The sequence below is a fragment of the Drosophila innubila genome (assembly GCF_004354385.1).
Source record: "Drosophila innubila isolate TH190305 chromosome 3R unlocalized genomic scaffold, UK_Dinn_1.0 2_E_3R, whole genome shotgun sequence".
Taxonomy (NCBI): Eukaryota; Metazoa; Arthropoda; class Insecta; order Diptera; family Drosophilidae; genus Drosophila; species Drosophila innubila.
The window spans coordinates 31,673,099-31,698,860 of record NW_022995380.1 but is presented as its reverse complement, the minus strand read 5'-3'; the positions used below and the strand labels follow the sequence as shown (position 1 = coordinate 31,698,860).

The following is a 25,762-nucleotide window of genomic DNA, read 5'->3' as shown; positions in this document are numbered from 1 at the left end:
TTACACACGCGAAACTATGAACAACTTTCGGTTTTCTGAAGTCACTGTGCTTATCACTGCAGACTACGTTATTAATGCCTCACTGAACTAATACATCACTCGATTACGATTACGACTTGCGATTTACCAATTTATCAATTTCTAATTAATTTTAAATAAGTTTATTATATTAAAGTTTATTATATTAAACTTATTTAAAATTAATTAGAAATTGATAAATTGGTAAATCGCAAGTCGTAATCGTAATCGCTTGCAATCGATGTAGCGTGTGTCAAGAGTAGCCACAAACTACAACTTTGCTCAGCCTGCAATCTGGCAGCACCCATTTTCCTCTCTCACTCTCTCCCACTTACGCAACAAATTCAAGCCTGCCAAAGGCTGCTGCAGTGCGCGCGAAATTTGAAATAAAAGGCAATGTCTAATTTTATGAGATTCTTAAAGCGGAAAATGCTAAGTTTTTTTTTACAACGATAATAAGCAGATACTTATTATATATATGTGTAAGGAATCGAAAATATTAATAATTAAAATTATTATTTTGCAGCTTTCAGTGCTCGGCAAAGATGCAAGAGTAGTGCTCCAAAATGATCGCTATTTCTCTCATGCAATTTCATACATACATAGCTATCAGCTTCTGCTGATTTTTGCCATGCAAAAATACATATTTATATATTAACACAATTATATTTTAATCAAATTGTATATTTGTATATACATAAATTATACATTAACATTTTCATTACATGATATCGATAATATTTTTGCTTATCGCTTAATTCTTATTTGGTACCAAAAAAATGGGTACTTATTCGTTCTGTCTTTGTGCGCGCCTTGCATACAAACGTGAACATGCTGTCTCGCTCGCACGTTTGATTTGCCATCCAAATGTAATTATTCAACTAAATCTAAATTCCGAAATAACTTCTTTATTTATGGGTCAATCGCTTTGAAATTTTCAGGGTCGTTTAATACGCATACTTCTCAACTGATTGTTCAGTTAGGGAGTGCTATGTCAAAATTGCGCCTGTAAATCGTTATTTTTCAATTTGTGGGCGAAGGGGGCGTGGCACCTAAAATTGGAAACAAACTTGACCTGCGTATGGTATCCAGGAACCTACATAACAAATTTGAAGTCTCTAGGTCATATAGTACTTGAAATCGAAGCCCAAAAGAAAATTGGTACTATTTCTTACTGTGTTTGTGCGCGCCTTGCATACAAACGTGAACACGCTGACTCGCTCGCACGTTTGATTTGCCATCCAAATGTAATTATTCAACTAAATCTAAATTCCGAAATAACTTCTTTATTTATGGGTCAATCGCTTTGAAATTTTCAGGGTCGTTTAATACGCATACTTCTCAACTGATTGTTCAGTAAGGGAGTGCTATGTCAAAAATTGCGCCTGTAAATCGTTATTTTTCAATTTGTGGGCGAAGGGGGCGTGGCATCAAAAATTGGAAACAAACTTGACCTGCGTATGGTATTCACAAACCTGCATTCCAAATTTGAAGTCTCTAGCTTTTACAGTCTCTGAGATCGACGCGTTCAAACAGACGGACAGACGGACAGACGGACAGACGGACAGACGGACAGACGGACAGACGGACAGACGGACAGACAGACGGACAGGGCTAGATCGACTCGGCTGTTGATCCTGATCAAGAATATATATACTTTATGGGGTCTGCCACCCCTCCTTCTGCCTGTTACATACATTCTGCCAAACACATTATACCCTTTTTTGCCCATTTTCAATGGGCTCAGGGTATAAAAATATCATTTAAATGGGGAAGACTCTCTATTTTTTTCCTTTTTCCTTCGAGTATAATTTAAAACTGACCTCAGAATATTTTCGATCCAGTGGCTTATTCAAAAAGTAGCGAGAATTTAAGTAGGGAGAATTTATTATAGTTGTAGTTGACCTTGTGCTTAATTTACTTATTAGAGATGTGCATACTTATAGGTATATCGATAACTTGCACCTGTGTAATGGCCTCCTCAAAAGTGACGCCACTTTTGCACTTTAATTCGCCTCAATAGAAAGACGAATCATCATCCTATACTATATGGAAGTATATAGTCTATAAGCGATTATGTTCCATTGTCGATTTAATGCAATCACCATCAAATTGCGGTAATTAACTAACAAATTGTTGGGGCAGATCAGCGATAAAAGCAACAACAACAACAAATCAAACAATGAAACAAGTGTTTGCTGCAAAACTTAATTATTCCAATTAATATACAACAGCAATTTGTATGGGTAAGAGTAGCAAATATTAAAAAAAAATTAAAAAAAGCACAAAGTGAACGTCATAAAATTTATTACACTGAACCCATGAAATGGTTATAAAATAATGGAAATGTTTGTTAGGGTTAAATTATATTAACCATGTCAATTATACATATATTTAGAAAATTTCATAATATGGAATAACTATTATTATTTTATATTTTTATTTAAAATTTTTATATATGTAAATGAATTTCGTTCGTCACAAAAGTGGATAACAGAAATTTTGGATCGGACCACTATATCATGTTGTTACCGGGTATACCGAGATATCTATAACAAACGAAGCGAAACTGAAAGCATGCTCGATTCAATTCATCTTGAAATCTCTTGAGTAGCTATGATTGAAAAGAAGCGTCCAATAAAAGATCAGCATCAAGTGCAGTATTTTATTATTGGTCTTTTGTGCAGTCTCGATTAAATCATAGTAAAAGCAAAGCATAAAGAAGAGAAAAACTAAAAGGTTCAGCTTCGTCATATGCGTCATATTTGTAAAAGAAACTGGTTTCTTATTTTTCCTATGCTTTCGTTCAATGAGACAATGTCGCTGACCAGCTTTCAGGTGTGCCACACACACAGATACACTCACATAGATACAGATGCATACACACATAGACAGTTGCAGTCACTTTCATGAAAGTGACGCCGCCGTAATCGTCGCTTGGCCTTTGTCTTTGGCTTTTGCACTGATTATGGCAAACAATGCGAAAATCAAAAGTCAAACAACAACAAACAAGTTAGAGCACTACAGTTCAGTTAAGGTGCTCGACTTTTAAGTGCCCAGTAAAAAAATCTTTGCGGCCATTTCTTACTCAAAAATTGGATAGGCTTAAAGGTCAAACAATAAAACAAACAGCAAAACAATAAAAATATAGAAATATGAAAATAAATATTTTAAAAAAATAAAGAGATTTTTTTTGGGTTTTCAACTCGGACCGCTAGAGTATCAAGCTCTTACAAAGATCCATATATTGATAAAAAAAAAGGTTCTAAAATCAAGCATCATGAAGTGGTAAATAACAAAAATAAATACAATTTCAAATACTTTATATTTTAACGGACAGACAAAACAAACTTATAAGCTTTTGAATCTACTGGGTACTGGGAAAAAAAAATGTAATGAAAAGAAAATGCAACGTTGTCGCTCAGTTGATATGTTGTTGTTGTTGTTTTTGCAATTGTTGCTGTAATTGTTGTTGCTGTCGCCTTGAGACTGTCTGCATCTGTGAGTTCAGCGTCTGATTATTGACGACGTCAACAACTGCCAGAGTCACCAGAGTCGCCAGAGTGTTGTTGACATGTCGTATCCATAAATCCATGCTGCCGTCAAGGTGCCACTTCCCTCTGCCTCTGCCGCTGCTTCAGTCGCTGCCTCTGTCTCTGCCTCTGTCTCTGTATCAGTCGCTGCCTGCTTTGTGCACTGCACTTGTCAACTTGGTTAGCGGTTACGATGCCGACAACTTGGCTACTTGTCATCAGTGTTGCCGACTTAACAAAAGCAAAAAATAATTTTAGTAAAATGAAAGTTGAAAAAATATGAAATTTCTATCATATAAAAATTTGTATGGAATCCATAATGTTTATATTAGTTCATTTTCAATGATTTGGATTGAAAATTTCAGAATTGGTAATATATCCAATTTTCTTGATCGAAATATATGGTTTTTAAAATGTAAATTATTATTTATCAAGTATATAAAAATGGGACAGAATAAAAAAAAAATCTAAAATGTTTATATTAATGCAAATTTCATAAATTCCTTAATGTTTATTTCAGTCTTGAAAAATTTGGATTAAATGTTTCGGAATTTTTATTACATCACAATTTTTTGATCCAAAAATATGGTTTTACAAATCTAAATAAATATTTTTCAAGTATTTCAAAACTATATAGCAACGTAAAATAGAAAAAAACGATGGGTAAAAAATATTTCTTAAATAATTCTTTAATTGCTTTGTAAGTGCAGCTAAAATGCTCCAATTTAATAATTTTTTATATCAATAAACCCCTATTTATAAAAATATTTTTTAAAAAAGCGAGAATTGTTGCTACTTGCTGTGTACGGATTTTTGCCGTCATGAAATTTAAATAAAACTAGATTTGCTGTGCTGACAACACTGCTGGTCATGGATACCATATCAATACCTGACCATATGGGAATCTCTCACTCTCTCACTCTCTCTCTCTACCCTCTTCTCCCTCTCTTTCTGCAGCATTTTCATTTGCATTACAAATGTTCATGCTTGAGAAATGTATGTGTATTCGCTGCAATTAAATATAAATTATCTGCACGCTTTGGCGATTTGAGAAATTCATTGAACAAATATCAAGATACGAGCGGGCAACGTTTATGTTTATGGCTCATAGACAGACGGAATATCACTTGCAGATACATTTGTATCTGTAGCTGCGTTGTCACAGCAATTTTAATTTGATTTGTGCTATTGACTTTGACTTAATAACTCGCCGAAAGCCCAATTGGAGAAGAGTAAGCTCTAAAAATAAACAAAAATTACTCATAGATCGGGCTATTTGAGTTGACTTGCTAGAGAGTATCTATGACTGGCAATTAAAAGCTTATCTTTTTTTTCATTTATAGTATAGCGTATAAAGATACACAACTTTGAAAAAATTAGCTCACTCCTTTCTTTATAATGATTTGTCAAATTATATCTTTTATTTTTAATTTAGATTTTTTTTGTGTCGTATTTAAATTTAATAGAAAAAAATGCTTTAACAATTGAAATTTAAGATTACAAGTTAAAATTCAATCAAAAGCTTGATTTTAGAATGATGTACCATCAAGTACAAATTTCTTCACACAAGTATTCTAATCAAAATCAGATATTAATACCTGTAACTGATGATAATCTTTTATATATACGGAATTCGTTTTTCCAAAATGGCTAATTACGAATTTTTAATGATAATCGTAAGCTGCTTATAGACAAATCCATTTCATTATTTTAATTTTGTATACTTTACGTATTTGTTGGTGCTTGGATAGCTGACGATTCTTATCGGCTTTGGCAATTCCCAGCGATAAGTATCGTCTTTTAAGGCGGAAATACGCTTTATATTGCAATATTTCGTAAGCGGAAATCCAAAATAACAAAAATTCCAAAGAAAAAGCATTTAACAACGTGACAAGGCCAATACTTAAATTTATGGACTTGTAAATATAGTACATACATGTAAAACTTTTTATTTTCTTTTGCGTCCAATATCCGTTCCAAATTTCGACAGAAACTGAAATTGAAAGTGTGCATGGTAAATTTTACTAATGGCTTTCTAACAGTGCCGTTAACTTAGCTCCCCCACTATTTTCCTAAAAAAAAAAAATACAAAACTTGCACACACTTGCGATAACCTTTGACTCACTCACTCAACGTAATCGCATCGACAATTCGACATTTTGTCGGCCTAGAGTGGAAAGAAGGGATTTGGGGAGAAAAGAGACGCGGGCGTTACGAAATGTAGAAACTAGAACGAAACTGGTGCGATTTTTCAAATGTAAAAACGTTTTATTCATTAGCAAAATTGAAACTACAATAAATGCACAGGGATAAAAAAGATGGATTTGGAAATTTGAATTTACTAGATTTAATGGCATTTTTGTCTACTTAGTTTTTGAAAAAACAATTCAACTAAGAAGATTTAATTTTACTTTTATATTTAGAAAAGACTAAAAGAAAAGACACACAAAATTTGTAATATTAAAAAAAAAGAAGATATTTTTTTCAACAAAATATGATTTTAGTGCACTCGGAAATACAAAATACGCATTTTCTAGTGTTAATGTCTTTTTTCCTTAATATTTGGAATAAGTTCTTAGAAAAGTATTTAAAAAAAATAGTGGAAACATAAATCTCTCTTTTGCTAAAAACAAAGAGTATATTTCTTTAGAAATAATATTATTTTAGTGTAATGTTTTTCTGAAATTATGAAAAATACTTCCCATAAATAAAATAAAACGAATTTTTCAGTCATAGTTTTTTTTATAAGTGTGATGAGCTTTACAGTTGAGGCAGGTTCGAGTCGCCAGGGGGCGCCACTTTAAAGTATCATAGCATTTCACAACAATTAAAATTATGAGCCCACCTTAACTGTCGCTCGGCTTGACTTTTGACATTTGCATTTTGAGGACACTTAAGCGTTAGGCAGTGGGAGGGGGAGGTTGAGAGTGTGTCAACTATTTTGGATATTGCTGGGAACTTTTTACGGATTACGGCAACGTCACTTTGACAGCTTTACAAATAATTTCTCACATGTCACTTGTCGCGTTCCTATTTTTGTTGGTGGGGAAATGCTTTAGCAAACTGCGACCTCAATGGTCCTTAAGACCCAACGACTTCTTGCCTACCCTCGCAGCGGTACCCCGAAAACGTCAAACCATGTCTGTCGGGCAGAGAGAGAGAGAGGGAGGAGTGGATGTGAAGGGAAGAAGAGGGATTTCAAATGCCACAAAACACGTAATGATACGGGAGATACGGGTTGGGTTTGGGGTTTCTATGGACTGTGCTTGGAGACGGCTTTGTTGTTGCTGTTGTTGTTGTTGCTGTTGTTGTTGTTGTAACTCTTGCAGTGACATAATCGGCACAGTTGGCTTGGCAACCACTGCTTTGCAATTTAAGCATTGTTGTGGTTGTTGTTGGCTTAGGAAAATGCCTTTACAATCATTGCTTCAGTTCTTTAAGTTGGTCATTGCTTTTGGGTTAGTATTAAACGCGAAATGAACTTAATCAAATGCATTTTCATCGTAGCAATTAATCTTTATCTATGCATTTAAAATTCAGAAATTCCTTAGCTTTCAATATTAATATTAAATCTATATATCTGTTTAAATTGTAATTTTAAAAATGCTCTTATCATAGAACATAGTAGCTTATTGATTTGATCGTTTTAAATGTCAACATAGATTAAATTTATATACTCAGTTTATAGTTTTTGAGACCCTATGAAGTAGTAATCTGATTTCGAGCAAATTTGGTAAAGATGTATTAGACAGTTCCAAAAACACAATCTGCGTGCTGAGAGATAGTTGAGATAGCTCCAGAATCAACAAATCCCTTGATGTGGGAAGTTTGATCATCATTTTGAACTCCTTGCAATTCGTGTCTTTTTTCACAATAAATTCGTCTCAGCTATGTTGAGCCAAAACTTCAGCCTCCTCAGTCGAACCGTTTGGACTGCACAAAGATCAGTCAGTCAGAGCAGCTTTATGCATATAGAAGATGAATAGATATATAAAAAAAAAATGAAAAATTTCCGCTTCAATTTAAACATAAATTAACAACTCTGCGTATCAATTTTATTTAAAGTTCCTCTCCATTAAAAGATCTTACTTTGAATACTACATAATTTGTTTGTCGTTGTAGAAAATAAATAAGTGTAATCACAAGTTATCCTCAACTTTTTGTTGGCTTCCCTTGAACCTCTCGACTCGAATACTTTTGTTGCGGCTGCGGTATTACAAAGATTGCAGGTCAGTCCGTATCCGACCTTTGCCATTTGCCCCAATGGGACTGACCTGAGCTGAAATTTGAGTTTGATTGACATACTCGTATCACTCTGCAATTACAATTATATTGGTTACTGTGATTTCGTGCAAATGTCACAGATACACACAGAGTCGTGTTAAATGTCAATGAACTAAAGCGAGAGAGAGAGGAGGGGAGAGAGAGAGGAAGATTACTATAAAATGCGGGTCCACAAGGGAGTTTGGGTTGGGTCTGGATATGGGATTGGGATCGAAATTGGGAAGTGCCGAATGGAGACTGTTTATGTTTTATGGCTTTATTTCAATTTGGCATTAATTGGCACACGAATGTTGTTGTTCAAATGTATTTCATATTTATGTTTTTCTTGTTTTCTTTTATGCATATTTATGGCTTTCGGGCGTAATCAGCAACAGCTGGAGTTAAAGTTAAAGCCATCAAAGCAGCTGGCACCGGTTTGGGTTCAGGTTCAGTCTCGGTCTCAGTCTCAGCCTCAATCTCAGGAACTGTTGTTGTTATTGTTGTTGTTGGTGGAGAGGCATGCTTGAGTGACGAACGCTACGACTGGTTGCGGCCTGGCCAAGACTCTGTATCTGTAACCGACTCTGTATTGTATCTGTATCTGATTCTGACTCTGGCTATGCAGATGCAGATTGCCGGCTGCAATTTTCAATGCATAATCAGCAACAACAACATTTTGCTACGTGACGAATTACGTGCAAAATTGCCACACTGGCAAAAAAATAAAAAAAAAAAATCGAAAAACACTCAAACAACAACAAGAATAACGACTCCAAATGCTGCAGTCAAGTGTTCCTCGACAGCCGACGTTGCTCAAGCTTTCAAATTTGCTGCCATCCGTGTTAAAAGCAGAAAAGAAAATAGAAAACAGGTAAAATAGATATTAAAATATTCTTAGAAATGAATTTTATTATGTGTAAAAGTCGAAAAGAAACAATTTAATTGTAAAAGCAGATATTACAAGATATATATAAATGAAACTCTATGTCCTGACTGACTGACTGAACACTGGTTAGTCTAAACGGTAAGAATAAATAATAAAGTTTCTATATAATAAAGTGATCCCGTGAGAATTTAATGCAGGCGGGCATCTACTAAAGAGTTTTCTACATAAGTGTGTGTGTTGTGTTTGTTGTGTTTGCCCTTTCATGGTATTGCTGTCAAGTTGGCAGACATGTGAATTGGTAATGAGAATGGGAATGGGAATAGGAATAGGAATGGGAATGGCAATGGGAATGTGAAGTCAAAGGCAGGCTTCCTCTAATGCGCATATTCTGAAAGCTGTCTTTCCAGTTGATTTGCCCAGTCGCCAGTTCAACCCTCCGAATGTCACGTACGTCAAGTCAACCGACGCTTTTATTTAGCTTTATGCCAAATTTTATTGTCCGCCCTTTCTCTCTCTCTCTCTCTCTCTCTCCTGTCTCCTCTCTTTCTGGTTTATTGGCACGCATGCGCTGCGCATACATACGAACATAATTTTTAATCAAATCGCAATTTTGGTCTGAAGATCAACGCTCTACCAGTTGCGATATAATGGAAAATGCTTTGCCATGGAATACGGTATACTATATACTGAATAATGGGGTTGGCTTTGGTTTGCCATGCTTTTGACTTGGTTAACAGTGGCTGCTCCTTTTGACCAGGAATATTCATGGCTGGCAGGCTCGAGTTTTTTTTTTTGTTATTTTTTCTTTTTGCTGTTCAGTTCAGGTGAAATTGTGTGCAGCGTAACATATTATTAAATTGGCTTGATTATGGCCATGGCCAACAGCAACAGCTACAGAGCGACCAGCAGTCAGCCAAGGCGGGTGGGCGTGTGCTTTTTGGCTCACACACATGCATACGCACTCTCACAAATGCATCTACACTCAAAAAAAAAAAACAACAAAAATTGGCTTGGTCACGCCGAAGGCTTAATAACCTTACAGAACAGTGTATATTTTTAAAAAACCTTTAAGATTAAAAAAGTTTTTCAAATTTTTCTAAATTTGATTAGGGTGTAAAAGTCGATAAAAACTGTGATTTCGATTAAGATTTCTCAAAAAAAATAAATAGGTTTTTTTTCAATATAATGAAATAATTAAAGTCTTGGGTCAATCCAAATATGTGAGCAAATATTAACAATTTTTGATAGTAAATAAAAAACAATAAATAAAAAATTTATTAAATTAAGGACAACAAAAACAAACGATGCTATTAGAAAAACTTTGTGAATAATTTAATGCACCAAATTTATACTGTTGCTATATTTTCATTATTAATAAACTATAGAATTATAAACCTAACTTACAAAAATAATAAATAATTTGTTTTCAATATATGTTTTTGTTTTAAATACATCACACATATCTGTAAAAAGTCTAAATACTCTGCGCAAGAGTATAATAACCAATTTTCGGAGCGTTTCCTGTCGTGCCACGCTGTTGCCAAGGCAGTTGCCGTGTCTCTTGCTCTTTCTGTGGTTGTTGCTGTTGCTGCTGCCACGCCGAGCAATTAAAGTGTGTATACATGGCTGGAGTAAGCTGAATTGACTGTCAGACTGTCGGACTGTGTTTTGGGCATATAATAAATCTTCCAGCGTAGCCAAAAATAGAGAGAACGCATTGCTTTTTGGAATCTCATGCATTCAAAGTGCAGGCTACTATAAAGCGAACAAAAATAGACGAGAACAAGACAATCAATAAAAGTAAAAAGGTCTGCTGATTGATCTACAAGTTAAATCGTTCCGAGTCAAGGCAGTAGATAGATATTTTCAATACAACTCCCAAAATAAAACCCACCCTATTTAGGTCAACGTTTGGGAACTTTACGCCTCGTCGCTCATCAAACTGTCAATGCTTTGATAAAGTATATATTTGGAATCAATGCGGACGGCAGATCGCGCTAGGGACGAAAGCAGCAGGAAGGCTAATAATAATAATAATAATAATATTTTATATTTTTTTTTTTAATTTTTATTGTATAAACATCATTTGTTCGTCACAAAATTGGATATCAGAAATTTTGGGGCTAGAATATGCTTTCGTCACTAGACTTTTACCTCGTGTAGATGTTTTTTTGTGTGATCTTATACAAACTCACGTTGAATTTATCTTAGTTATGTTGTATAATAATTTCAGACTTGTACGACTAATGGCTGGGGTTGCACAATGATCAGTCAGTCAGTCAGGTCAAAGAGCCTTATGTACATATATATTTTAATGCAATACAAAGTCTATAAATATTTATATATATTTATTTAGTTCATAACTGAATGCGTTTATTATCTAGGTTCTTGTCATATTCCAATTGAACCTGCGAGTTTCGTAACTTATCATTAAACTGTCTGACATAAACCGACTATTATTTATTGTTATAACATTTTTGCGGCATTTCTTGTTGTTTACTTTGCTTTTCGCTGTTTCGCTTTTGCTTTTGCGCTTCTTTTTGACATTATATCATAATCATTTTAGTCACGACAATTTTCTAATACTTTTTTTATTTGCAACCTGCAATATTGCGCACATTAATTAATGCTCTGCTGAATTATAAATTATGTCATCTGCTTTGCTTAAATGTTTATTTAAAAATTTGATGAAAAAACAAATAAAGCAAATGTCCAAAGTTTCGATTTCCGTTCACTCATTAAGCATAACATAATTAAGTGACTTTTTGACTTAAACCAGCAACACCCACAGAGTAGGGGTACTCCCAACAACACCCACACAAAATAAAAACCAAATGACCTACGTGTTATTTTTTTTTTACCACATTTTGTTTGCTTTGTTTCTTCTGTATTTGTTTGAGGTTTTTTTCGTTGCTATTTTGGTGCTAAAAAAGGGGGAGAATAATGAGTTTAACAACCTGCTGCCATTTATTCAACAATATTTCAACTAAAAAAGCTCTATTGAAATAATGCTTTTTTATGAATTAACATTGTTCCAACAAAAGTGAATTTCTTTTCGGTATAATTGCCCTTAATAGAGTGTTATGAAGATATTTCATCCTATATCTCCAAGTACTAATGTAACTTAAAGTATTTTTGGGAAAGTTATTCAAGATTATGTATTATATATATTTTTATTTATTTATAAATGAACTCCAAATGAAGTATCTTTTTAAAATAAAAAAATTTTATTATATAAACAATATCTTAATATTGTCTAAACAATTCCTAATCGCAGTCAGTGAGATAATTGTTACATGTTTTATTAAATGAGAAATACCGAAACCATTTTGTTGCCGATTGCGTTGTATAACTAAATATCAATGAACTTTGTGTTATGACGTTAACATGGCCAACAAATAGTAGACATGAGTAAAAGATACTTATAGATGTATTTCAGTATATATTAAAGTCTTATCTGTGCTGTGAGTTAATTAAAATGCCATCGATTTTCGTAGTATTATAAGCATTAGCTGACAGCATATTTTATTTAATGAAATAAAATATTTATCTGATTAATATCTACTGAAAATATTTGACAAAAAGTAAATAACATATCAATTTAAATATTATAAATTATTTTAAATTCTTGGCCTCCCAATCCTCATATATATAAAGTACCATATTGTAATTCACAATTTGCCATTCATTAAGAGTCCATTGCCTAAGCTCGTCATTAATTCCGTAATCACACAACGAATCGCATCGCTTGATTATATTGTTCTATTGCCAAGTCCCATTTCCTCTTACCCTTACCCTTCCCGTCTTTAGCCTTTGTTTATTGTTGCTCATAAAATATATGAAATTAGCATATTCATGATTTCATGGCTGATAAAACTGCAGTCAATTCGTTCTATTGCAATGAACACTTAAAGTTCGATTCTCTCTTCCGGCTTAGGGCAAAGAAAATTGTGAATTGTGACAGTCACTGGCCCAAATAAGCGCAGCCAGACACAATGGCAACTTAAGTTGGCCATAAGCATTTTTAAAATGGCAACCAGACATGAAAATTGCAAATGACAGAACGTGAAAAGCGAAACTAACTAAACCGCACAGAAAATGTGCTCGGACTCCATTTGATTGTCGCTTTGTGGTTTTATTTTTAGCAGGCAAAAAAAAAAAAAAAAGGAAAACAAAACATGAAAACAGTGAAAATTGTTAGACAACAAAAGAAAAGCCATAAATGTAGTATGCAAATCTAGGTAAGCCAAAGGAAAACAAAAGCAAAGTAAAACAAAAATAAAAATAAATGCTAAGAAAGAAATAAGTAAAAAATGAAATGCTCTAAGAGTTTTACCTCAAAAATGAAATGCAATGAGTTTTTCAAATGAAACAAATGTCATGAACGAGTATCTGAGAAATTATATAAAGATGATAATAGAAATGTAAAGGAAAAATAAATTTATCAAGACATATATAATAATTAATATCAATGAAAATGTTAATATATAAATAAATACAGAAATAATGGTAGCAAAGTTAGACAATAAATAGAAATTAATTAATATACACTTCGATAAGAAATTGTCTTAACCAATTCAAACATGTACAGTTTTTAGCTGCACTAAAAATATATTTTTTATGTATCTGTATTTTATTATTTTATGGAACTTAGCTGTTTTTAGGAATAAAAACATATTTTTACTAGCTGTATATATTTGTTAACACTTTACTTTATTCAGTATTAATGGCATGGAGATTTAAAATTTAATGTATAAAAAAAATTGTAGTAATTTTTTATGAGCAGTACTTTTACATTTATGCCAAGCTTTCAGATATATTTCTTATCTTAAATATTATGAACTTTATATTTAATTTTAATAATATTTTGGCGGCATAACAGATTCAATGTGTCCACATTGTTAGGGTATTCCCATTGAAGAGACAACAACAGTAAAGGCGTGCACAAGAGCAGCTCTCTCATTTTACGATAGTCATGCTCGGTTAGTTGCTGCTCTTGTTACCATTGTTATATATTTTTTGCCAGTCTTATATGTTGTTTTTGTTGTCGCTGTCACCTCGTGTAGTGCTTGCAAATTTGTTTGCCCAAAACGAAGAAAATAGTCGAAAACGTGCTGCTGCATGGGCCAAAGAAAACAATTTAATGCAAACGAAACAAATAAACTAAACTAACCAAACAACGAAACAGCTTCTGAATAATCAGCTCAGCTAAAAAAAACCAGGGATCCTATACAGGAGTTATCAGTAGCAAAAAATTTAGACAGAAAAATTTCTGCACGAATGGGAAATCTTAGATATACCTATTATATTTAAATGTGATATTCTGGCAATAGGATAAATAATTATTTTAAGTTCATATTTCTACAATTAATTGTAAAAACTGTATAGGCCAAGCGGTTAGACCCAGGAGGCTGAAATTTTGAGAAAAATTAATAGGTGGTCAGAGTTTTATTAAATTAAATAATTTTTATTTTAAGATATATTTTAAAAATAAAAATCATTTGGAATCCCCGTCAAAAAAACAAACTAAACTAAAATAAAGTAAACCAAACAACAAAGCAACTTCTGAATAAGCAGACCGGCTAAAAAAAACAAAGTCACTAGTCATTGTCATTGTTGCTTGTTTAAGCTAAATAAATGTTATGCAAAATATAAGAAAAACACAAGTAAAACAAATAAATACAGTAAAAAAAACTAAAGACATTGATGTTATTGTGTTTATGTAACAAACAAAACTAAAACTTACTATAAAACAAATATAGTGGCAGGAAAGTGGTTTTAGAAATTGCCCAGAGCACATTTGCATAATTAGTGAGACGTTGCTAACAAAGTGGGCGTGGCAAACAGCTGATTGACTAATAAGCTTAGTTCGAAATGTATCTTGTATCTGTAGCTGTATCAATATCTGTATCTTGAAACTGTTTTAGAAGCTTCTTTGGGTTTTTGGTGGATTTCAGCTGCGCATTTTTGTTGTTCTCTTCTCTTCACGCTCTTTATGCTCAAATTTCGCTGACAAAACGAGTTTCGGTCTTTTTTTTTAGTTTGCTTTTGTATTCTGCACGCTGAGAAATTCATTCTTGAAATGCAAACATCTGTGGCAAAAGCCGCCACATAATACTCAGTTAGACATACAGATACACAGATACAGATACACATACATAGATACAGATACAGCTGCTACAGCTTTGGCATATGAATGAAGCACATTTGAAGTGCCATCAGCAAACCAAACACAGCCACAAATTTGGCCATAAAATATGGTAACGAAACACCTGCCATGCATCAACTGGGCTATGAAAGAGACAGAGAGAGAGAGAGACAGGTAAAGACAGTGCATCAATGGGCACCTGCGAAAATTGTCGTCTGTCTGTCTGTCTGTCTGTCTGTCTCTGAGTTCGTCCTATGCCATTGTTGTTTCCCCTTGTTTATTTTTTTTAATCTTGCATTTGCACATTTGTCGTTGACAAGCGAGCAACTTGCAGGTTGCATTTTTCAGTTATTCAGCAGACATTTGACATGCACACGAACACAAACAGCTCAAATTTCAGATACCTAAGCAAATATTGCTAATACATGTATGGACACACTGATAATACCTGGCAAATACTTGCATATGACATTTGGCTACAATAAGCTTATATAGTTCATTAGCTTTGTTGCTTTCTCAGGTGTCTCTGTCTAAGTTTTACAATAAAATTTAATTTAGCTGAACTCATTTCTTTATAAAGAAAAATACTTTTAACCTATGAGCAATTTAGTTCAAACATTTTTTAAAGTTTTTCCACATTCAAAACTATTATTTTCCCAGCAAATTTTTAAAATATTTTTAAATTTAAAGTATTAACGCTTTAGCTCTAAAACTCTAAAATTAAGTGCACACTAAGGACTTTTAATAATACTTCAAAATTATTTTATTTATTAATTAACAATTCATATATAATAATTTGTAATATAATTAAATAAGTAACTTAAAAATTTTAAATATATTTCTCGGCCATTAACAAAATATATAAGCTTGAATATTCAGTCAATAATTATGCAATAAAATTTAAAAAAATATAGGTTTGTTTAACACCATTATTTAAACTCAAAGTTCTAAATACTTTTAAAACTTATGCTAAACACGCAAAATTTAAATAAATATTTGTACATTATTGAGAATTTTTTTTTTGCTTGAAATGTTTATTTGAAAAAATTAAATTATGTATTAAGTAAATCTCACAAAGGTACGGAAAATACCCACAGCTTTAAAGTGTTGATTGGTGAGCCTTCTGGAAGCTCACAAATACAATTAAAGACTTTTTCTGTATGCCATTTGGCACTCATTCAAATTGACCTTTAGTTGCTGTTGCTGGACTTGGCCCTTATAAAGGTATAACTGAATAAAATTAGCTAAATGCATTTCGTAAGGCAATTAGAGTCTTTGTTGTAGTAATGAAATGAATGCAGCCAACAAATACACTTAACTACATAGTATATGTAAGAGTAATAATCAAATCAATTTACATAAAACACATCGGCCCTTTTAGTATGAGTACGAGTACGAGTACGAATATAATGTAAACTGACCTGATTTTATATGTCACGCCCTGTTCCTGACATTAGCGCTGAGCTGCGCTGAACTGAACTGCACTTGTTAGCATGCAATGGTTACCTGCAACTAGTGCTGACATTTAAGCTATTAAATAGCTAGATTTCGAACTTTTTATTAATGGCAAAAGCTGGAAAATTTGACGAAATCTGCCCATTTCAAACTATTTTTTCAGACTAATTTAGACTATTTTGTCAGACTGAAAGAATTAAATTTTGTTTTTTATTTTATTTATTTTTTTTTATATAGATAATGTTGTTTATGTATGTATGTTAGTTAACTTTAATACACTTATATTTTCTTTTATTAAAATCCTAAATGTGTTTTAAAGTTGCCTGGAAAAATCGCATTTTCTTGGAAATATGGAAATTACAACTGATTCAGCAAAAGTTTTTTTTTAATATCAATTTTTAGAAATTTAAAAGCTATTCTAGAGCATAAGTGAATATTGAAATTTTTTTTTTTTTTAATTAGGAAATTCTTGGAACTTTATTAAAGATAAGGACGTTTGAAATCTTTTTTACGAACATTTAATATAAATTAATATGCAAATTTATATAAAAACATTTTTTGTGCACTTTTAATAACTATTAAAGTTATGTCTAGCTAAATTTGTTGATAAAATTAGCTATTGTAGCCCTTGAAATGATGGCTGCAACAGCAAACGAGGAATTTATTGTTGGTCTGAGTTGCATGCATGAAAATGCGGCAAAAAGTGAAAGAAAAAAGCAAAAATCGATGCGAGCATGTTGTCAGGCAATGAATTTGCGTGTGTTTTTGTATTGAAAGGTAATGTATAATATACACACAGATACAGATACACGTACATAAATAGACACACACACACACACACACAGATATACAGACATCCCCCGCAAGTGTAACAGATACAGATACAAACACAACTACAGCTAAAGATACAGATACATAAATGTATTTATATTTGTGTTTGTATGCGGTGAAGGCAACACAACGGTATCTAACTGTCGGCCGTCGTATTTCATAGATACAATTCGACTGTCTGACTATCTATAATTTTACTTTACTTTTGTACACACCACTTTTAGTTAGGCCATAATGTTGACTTAGTTTCGACATCGTTGTGTATGCAAATGCTTACATACATTACACATTGATAGATAAATAGATACATAGATACATTTCCCATCTGTGTATATATTTAGGACTTTTGGCTGGGCTTTGAAAATCGATAAGCACAGCTGATTTTTGATTGAAGCTTGAGGCAAATGAATCAATTGTAGGCCCTTTTCTTTAGCTAAAAATAATTGAGATTTATGTCGCTTCTTAATTGAAATTCTCTGTCATGGAGAAGAGATTTTTGTTTGAGAAATAAGGCAATCAAATGACAAAGATAGCACAGAGTCTCTTTATCTCTATTTCTATCTATCTCTCTCGTTCTCTCTTCAGAATTTAAAAATAATGCAAGCTTAATCAATTTAACCTACTTTGTTTCTTGCTGCATTGTTTATAACTTGCTTTTTAATTAAACGCTGCGAGCAGCAGCGTCAGCCTCAAGGTTTTCAGGGCCCCGATTCTTACAATGTCCTAATAAAACTGGAAAACAAATAAATAAATAAATAGGCAAATGATAAAAATAATTGATTGTGCAACTAGATTAAAAGGTTCAATTTCAGTTTTTTTCTTTCGGTTTCGGTATCAGTACCGGTTCGGAACAGTACAACAAATCAATTTTGAAACATTTTAAAATGTTAAGATGTCATTTTATAAGAAATGTGACATTAAAATACATAGCTAGACCAAAAGAAAAAATATTTTTTTTGAGTGAATTTAAAAATACTTGAATACAAAATGAGTTTAGAATCCAAGTCATGATCAAAATGACATTCCGCTTGAAAATCGGTTCAGTTTTGATCACGTTATGACAGTTTTATGTTGGTCAGACTGCGGATTTAGCCACTTTACAAGTCCAAATTTTTGTTCAATTTCACATGATTTTGTACAAAAAAATGAAAGGTCTCCGAATCAAGTTTAAAGTGTTGTTTTATACTAATTACGATATAAGGAGTTGATTAAAAGTGAAAACTTGAGATACAAAATTTTGAATTTTCAAAATTTCAAAGGGGGGACCCTTACCATCGAAATCGAATCTTGGTCGAAAATAATTAAATTTTTAAATGAACAAAATTTAAATGCAGAATAAATTTAGAGTCCAAATCATGATTAAAATGACATTCCGCTTGAAAATCGGGTTAGTTTTGATCGAGTTATGACAGTTGGAAGATGGTCGACTCTTTAACCACAACCGTTATAGTCTCTCCATAGAGCTGATTAAATTTTGTTCCGAATAGAACAATGGATAGTTTCATATGCCTGATTCAGCTGTCACTCAAGACTTGTAATTCTTATGTGCATATATCATTTGTATTGCTTAAAGGGCATTATAAAGCTGTAAAAAGTCATTGACGGTTGTGTAATAGTTAAGCTGACACTCACACTATTACAATGCTGCAGCATTGTTGCATGTGGCATGTTGCATGTTGCATAGCAACTAAGACAATCAAATGCAAATCCTGTGCCCATTTACATGTTGGCCAACAGTCTGAGTGAAACATGCACACAAATGTTATTGCTATGTTAACTAACAGCGAGCTGTTAACAGTGCACTGTTAATTTGATTTATGGCCTGAAATGTTGTCAACTGAAGTTGTAGCTGTAGACTGTACGCAAATACAAATAGACTTGTATCTACACTTCAAAAATATCACTATCAGACATTGATTTTCTTACTAAAATTCCTAATAAACTCTTAAATAAAAAGCCTTAAAATTTAAGAAATGTTTTTTTATAAAAATTTTAAAAATAATTTTCTTAAAATGTTAATTTTTTTATAGGTTTTATTTTAAGATAGCATTTTTTCAATATTTCAGAAGTTTAATGTTCAGATTCATAATTTCATTTTTTTCCAAGTTCGGTTTTTTTAATTCTTATGTCTTTAAAATTTCGCGGTTTAATTATAAAATAAGGAAACTTTTTCATTCAAATAAATATTTTCCTTGCCTGGAGTGGTATTCGAACTAGCGCTTTTTGTAAACTGAAGCGACTCTAACCAGAGCGCTACGGGAAAAGTTTTGGTTTTAAATGAAAATCATGTTTTATTTTATTTTAGTTTTGTTAGATTTAGTTTTATATTTATATTATTAATATTAAGAATTTAGGAATTTGGTCTGAAATTGGTCGTTTTTTAAGATCTAAATATGAAAGATGAATGTTCTCAATTTTAGCAGTTGGTCTCTTTTTTTCAGTGTGTGTGTATCCTATACAAGGCTGTAGCGCTAATTTGATGCTTAACGACTGGGAGACAAACATGCAACGTTCCTATTTACGTTGCACGCGCCACCAGCCTGTGCCCCTTACCTTCCCTTTCCCACCCTCTCCCCTCTACTCACCACCCCTCAGGTTAGCTCCCGTCAAATGCTATTTGTGCGCATGGAATTTCTGTCTGCGCTGCACAATTTCAAGTGCCTTCAACACACTCTTCTCTCCCCCTGCCCATCCGCCTCCTCCTCCCTCCCCTCTCTGTCTCTGTATGTGCCTATGAAAGGGGAGCAAGTTTAAATGCAACGAGCAAAAATCAATGCAACCCCAAAGCAACTCGTGCTACACAAAATCCCCCAGTCTCTGCCTCAAGCCGAGAGTATATTATAAAATCCATTTACCCGCTGTCTCCATGTGTGTGCCAAGGGTCCCTGGTAGGGTGGGTAGGGGATTGAGGGTTTATGTGTGGGCGTCAACCGGCGCCGTGCTGTTTTATTAGATTGCCGTAAATAAGTTTATGGCGTGCCCCAAAAAAAAAAACGAGCTTACTTTTTAGATGCAATTAGAGAGGAAGCTGTCAGGCAAATGAGTTGTCGATATTCGATATTATCCATGTCATCGAGTGCTCATTTAATTTAATTTTATTTATTTATTTATATCGATTCCTAACGCTTACTATTTAGGGCTCTAGTCACTATTGTAAACAGCGGCTTAAAAATATTATTAAGATTTATTTACAATTAATAACAAAATTATGAATTTTTGATAAATTAACATATAGAATTTTAGAATTGGTTTTAATATATAATATGGAAATATTCCCATGTATCTAAACATTTTTCAGTTTTAATTTTTTTTTTTTTACTCCTAACCTTTGTTTGCCATTCCTTTTTCGTGTTATTTGTAATTAGTTAATTGGACTCGTTTCTCACAAGGCACCAGGTATTGCTCTCTATGCATTTCTATGACTTCATCTAGCAAAGGCAGTGTTAAATTTACATGGCATAGGCAAAGAGCTGAAACTGCATTTGAAATTGAAACTGAAATTGCAATGCACTTTGCACATTGCCAGACATCGAGGAGTCGAAGTCGCAGTCTTGAGTCTCGGGTCTCCAGTCTCGAGTCGCCCTCGATGCGATTACACATCACATTTCCTCATTTGAAATTCTAGTAGGGCAACAAGAAAATGCCTGCAAATGAGCAATTCCATTGCCATTCTCTCTTTTCTCTGCGAAAGTGTTTTTGTTTTGCAAAACAAAAAGCGGATTTTATTGTTTTATATCTAAGCTATATGAAAATTGCGTCATAAATGCTTAAAGGCAATCTCCTAAACACTCTGAATGCATTCTTTATATATAAAGCTAGTCGGAATGGCTATAGTCGAGATCCCGACCATAGGATACCCGTTACTGACTTCAAAATATATAAAAGTACTTTAAAGAAAATACTTGTCTTGCTCTGAAAACTGAAAAAACTCTGAAAGCTCTGAAAGTTTGGTATCTCTATCTCTTATAGTCTCTTAGATCCTTTTGTTCATTCGGACGGACGGACGGACAGCCACACATGGCTATTTCGACTCGGCTTTTGATACTGATCAAGAATATTTATACCTAATGGGGTCGGAGATGCCTCCTTCTCCTTTTTACATACATTCCAACGAACACAATATACCCCTTTTACCTATTATTTAAGTAACGGGTAGTAAAATGTTTGTCCTGACAGACTGACTGACTCAATATAAAATATAGTTTAAAATAACCTATAAAATTAAAATGCTTGAAGGCAATCTCTTAAACACACTGAATGAATTCTTTACATATACATAAAATTGTTTGTCCTGACTGACTGACTCATATTTGTGCTACATAAAATATAGTTTAAAATTAACAGTTTATTTATAAATAACCATACTTTATTTATATTCTTTTCATTTACAGCACCGACGGCACAGAATCTCCCATACTGGCTGAAGACGGTGGCGATGGTCACGATAAACCCCGTTTACGATATGGAGAATTAGTTATACTTGGGTAAGTCAACATTCAAAGAAGACTTTATACTCTCTTTCAAGTTCAAGTTTATAATTCCATTTAATAGTCGTCAGAATTGAGAAATTGTAAAAATAAAACTACTCTGTTGCAACTTGAATGCAGACTGAAATCGACTTTGCCACACCCAAAACAATCAGCTATTTAATCCATTTAGTTGCTTAATACATATACAAGGTCATTGCACAGTGGTGCCATATAAATATTAAATGTGAAAACTTGAGATTTAAAATTTTTAATTTTCATAATTCCAAAGGGAGTAAGGGTAAGGAAATCAAGATCGATAGGAATATTTTTATTTAACGAAATAAATTAAATTTGCAGTTAAAACAGCTTAACAAAAAAAAGTTTTTCCAAAACAGTTTTAAGCTGACTTTGAAAGATTTCAATTATTTCAATTTATTATCTGATGACAGAGCCAATGTTATATATAAATCTTGTTGGAAAAGATTGTTAAATCAGCTGTTAAGTATTTGTTGTTTGTTAATTTTTAAATCGTTTGCTTTGTTTTTTTCGTATACTTATACCAGTGTGCAGTCAATCTGTTACCTGAACTAAGAATAGAGTCAGAGCTAGACAACAACAGGCTTAAAAACTGAAAAACTTAGTGCTGCTGCTGTCGCATGTTGCATGTTGCATGTGGCAACTGGTCAACAGTCGGTCAGACGAGTCAAGTTGAGTCTGCCACATAAATTCACCGATGGATTCACCGCAGGCTGCCAGCGTGGGGAAAGATTGATGATTTTGGCCGTCAGCTGCGACAGACGCTTGTAAATCTTGATGGCGGTCTATCTTGGCTCTTTGTCCGTCTGTCCGTCTGTCTGTCTGTCGGTTGAGTCACCTATAAACGAATGGATGGAGGCATTGTGAGCTTGAGTCATTGTCATTAGCTTAATGTTCTGTAAATTGTTGATTTCATCTTTCTCTCTTTCTCTCTTATTTTAGTTTTTATCTCTTAACACTTTTTAATTGCTTTGTGAATTGTCTTGGCCACAATGTGGCAAATACTCCTAATGTGTCAGCAAATCAATTTTTCATTTTTGCATTGTGTGTTAACGTTCAGTTTGACGCCCACTTTAATGGCTTATTCCCCACATATACACTGAAAAAAAAGACCGACTTTAAATCACTTTTGATCTTATTAATAAGAATTTGGCCTTATTTAAAATGTTCTTTAAACCAAGATGTGTTTTCTAACTTTAGAATTTTATGTTCTCAACGCTTTTATAGACCAGAACTCTTAGTTTTAAGACAAAAATATATTAATGAGATACATTATTTATTTTTGTATCTGTTGGAGGTTCCTGGCCAAAACCTGTATTAAGCCATCAAAGTCCCCAAATCATTTTTAATGTGTGCGTGCTCGTCTTTTATTGTGTTTTTGCCCCACGGTCAGACTCTCGTAGCTAATGCGTTAAATATCATTTACAACTGCTTAAATGTCCTCATTAATATATCAAAAAAAACATTAAAGTCACTATAATTACAGTGCCGAAAATGTCAACATTTTACCCCCTAGTGTTTTATCTTTTTTTTTCTGCTTCTTTTTCTTTCACTGAAAATATTTTGTTGTTGTTTTCAAAAGTTTAATTTCATGAAGGAATTTTTTTGTTTATTCCTTTTGGGGCAGATACATCTATTTCAATGAAATTGTTTCAAAGAATTGTACTATTTATATGTGTGTGTTGGGATCATCAGCTCTAATTTAAACATGTCAGTTTATAAAATCGTATACATTATTATTGATATTTTATGTGTGGGCTGTCAGACTCGTTAAATTGTCAAATCTTAGGTAGAATCAAAGCTTTTATGGCCCTTGGTAAATACTTAAAAGAACATATTTATATATATAGGTGAATGTGTGTGTATGCGATGAAGGGGACGTCCATAAAGTTAGTCTGAGATGAGTAAGCCTTATCTGAATATTATTCAACTTATGAATCATATAAAAATATTTATTTATTTAATTTAAACAGCAATATATAGTACTTTAGCCTCTTAAAGCCTCTTTTTGAATCGATTCTTATATGAAAATAAATATTCTTACAAAACTAACCGAAAAAATATATAATATACATTTTACACCAAAATATGCTGTTAATTCTATTAATAATAATTTCAAGTTGTATATTTTCCATATTTTTTATTAAGAAAATTTGCTTAAAATTGTTTTTCCAGAAAATCACAATACAATTTATAATAATTCCCTTATAATTTTAGCCTTTTAATGGCCTTAATTTCAACAAATTTTTAATTAATCACCCAAATAAAAAGTTTCTGGAAACTCTTTAAACCCCCAACGTTGTTTGAAAACCCCTTTTGATTAGTTTTGTGCGTGTCGTTCGCCTAATCGTTGAGATACCCTCTAAAACATAAACAGCTGTATGTTATTAAGAAATCTTTTATAGCCAACCATTTGACAAGTTAAATATGTGTATATATTAATATATATATTCCTATATTCACGTATTCGCATGGGATTTCAATCCCATTAATAAGAGATGTTATCAATGTGGCAATTAACGTATTGACTCGACAATTTGGCCCAAAAATTAGCTGCGCAAATGCTTTTAAGTTATTGTAACTCATTATCTCCATCTGGGCTTAGCTGAGCTGGGGGCGTGACACTGTTAATTGCATATGTACACACTCAGAACTTGACCTATAAACAATATAAATTACATACATAAATTCCAAACAGTCATGTTGTTGTATTTGTTGTGTAATAATTAGAAATGTAACTCCAAACAGAACGTCGAATTAAAAACAAAGTGTTGTCGGGAAATTTGACATGTGATTGTGAATGTGATTCTTACATTTTGGAAATAATGCATACAGCAGACAAATATAGAAAACTAATAAAGAGAGGTAGTAAATTGCAGATTTTTAATGATTATCGATTTATTTTACACGATTTATCGCCATAAGGACCATCGAATAAAAGTATTTTAAAAATGTCGATATATTTCGTGCATTTTGACATCGTTTGGCTGTTAATAATTGTGACAAATTGGGTCGCCTTATCAAATTTGAACCGTATAACTCGTTCAACTCATAAAGTACAATATGTATTTTTCTTCTTCTTCTACTTCTCTTTTTGCAGCTACAATGGCTACTTGCCACAGGGTGATCGCGGTCGTCGACGCTCCAAATTTGTGCTGCACAAGCGAACGGAGGCGAGTGGCGTCAAGCGATCCAAGCATTATATCGTACAATCACCACAGACATCCAAGGCCATATTGGATGCCAATCAGCATTCGATATCGTACACACTCTCTCGCAATCAGGCCGTCATTGTCGAGTACAAGGAGGACACGGAAACAGATATGTTTCAGGTAAGTGAACGATTTATAGGGTATACATAAAAGGGTAACCTATAAGCACAGTAAGAAAATGTAATATTTACATAAATTTTGCATCACTAACTTTTTTTTTATAAATATTTACCAACTATTTCTACAGTCAATTCTTATTATTTTCCTTTTATAACATTGAGTCCAGCTTTAGAGAAGTATATGTCTTTAATCTTTTTTTGCTATAAAATAAGGACTATCTTTTATTAAAGATGGAACATCTGTAATACAACTGTTATACAAGCCTAGTCTCATTGCAATTCAACCATCAAAATCCAAGTTTGTACGTCAATTTTCCAGTAATTTATCGTATAAACCCTTCGATGGTCTGCATTTGATTAGTTAATGTTTTGAAAAAGAGTTCTTTATCGATTTAATTGAATAACATGACTAAACTTTGCCTCAAACTGAGTTCGATTGATTTGTTAGCCCCGTTTTGCTACCCCTTAATTCGTCATTCCCGTAGTGTTACTCTTTTGACGCGTTAAAAAGGTCAAATGCATGTTACTCGTAGATTGTCAGATACTTTGTATTCCTTTTGACATTGGCCCACACCAACAGCGAACAGCTATTGACACTCATCATTATTTATATTGATTACCACTTGTGTTTGGCCTGGCAACACTTTGCAATGCCATTTGCACTTCCTTATTGGTCTGAAGTGGCATTAATAATAGAAAAGCCAATTTTGCATGATTTGGCATTTAGTTGATAGATTTATTAGATTAGTCGATCAATATATATATAAATAGATATATTTCTGTGTAAATCGA

At 33.0% G+C, this 25,762-nt stretch overlaps 1 protein-coding gene across 1 annotated transcript in view; it reads left to right on the top strand.

Moving 5' to 3' along the window:
• LOC117789930 (protein pellino) overlaps positions 1-25,762 on the top strand; it is a 40,816-nt gene that overhangs the window by 10,583 nt on the left and 4,471 nt on the right. The window contains exons 2-3 of the mRNA XM_034629137.1: positions 21,526-21,618; positions 24,740-24,971. Coding sequence (XP_034485028.1) covers positions 21,526-21,618; positions 24,740-24,971 — 325 coding nt within the window. The remainder of the gene's footprint in view (positions 1-21,525; positions 21,619-24,739; positions 24,972-25,762) is intronic.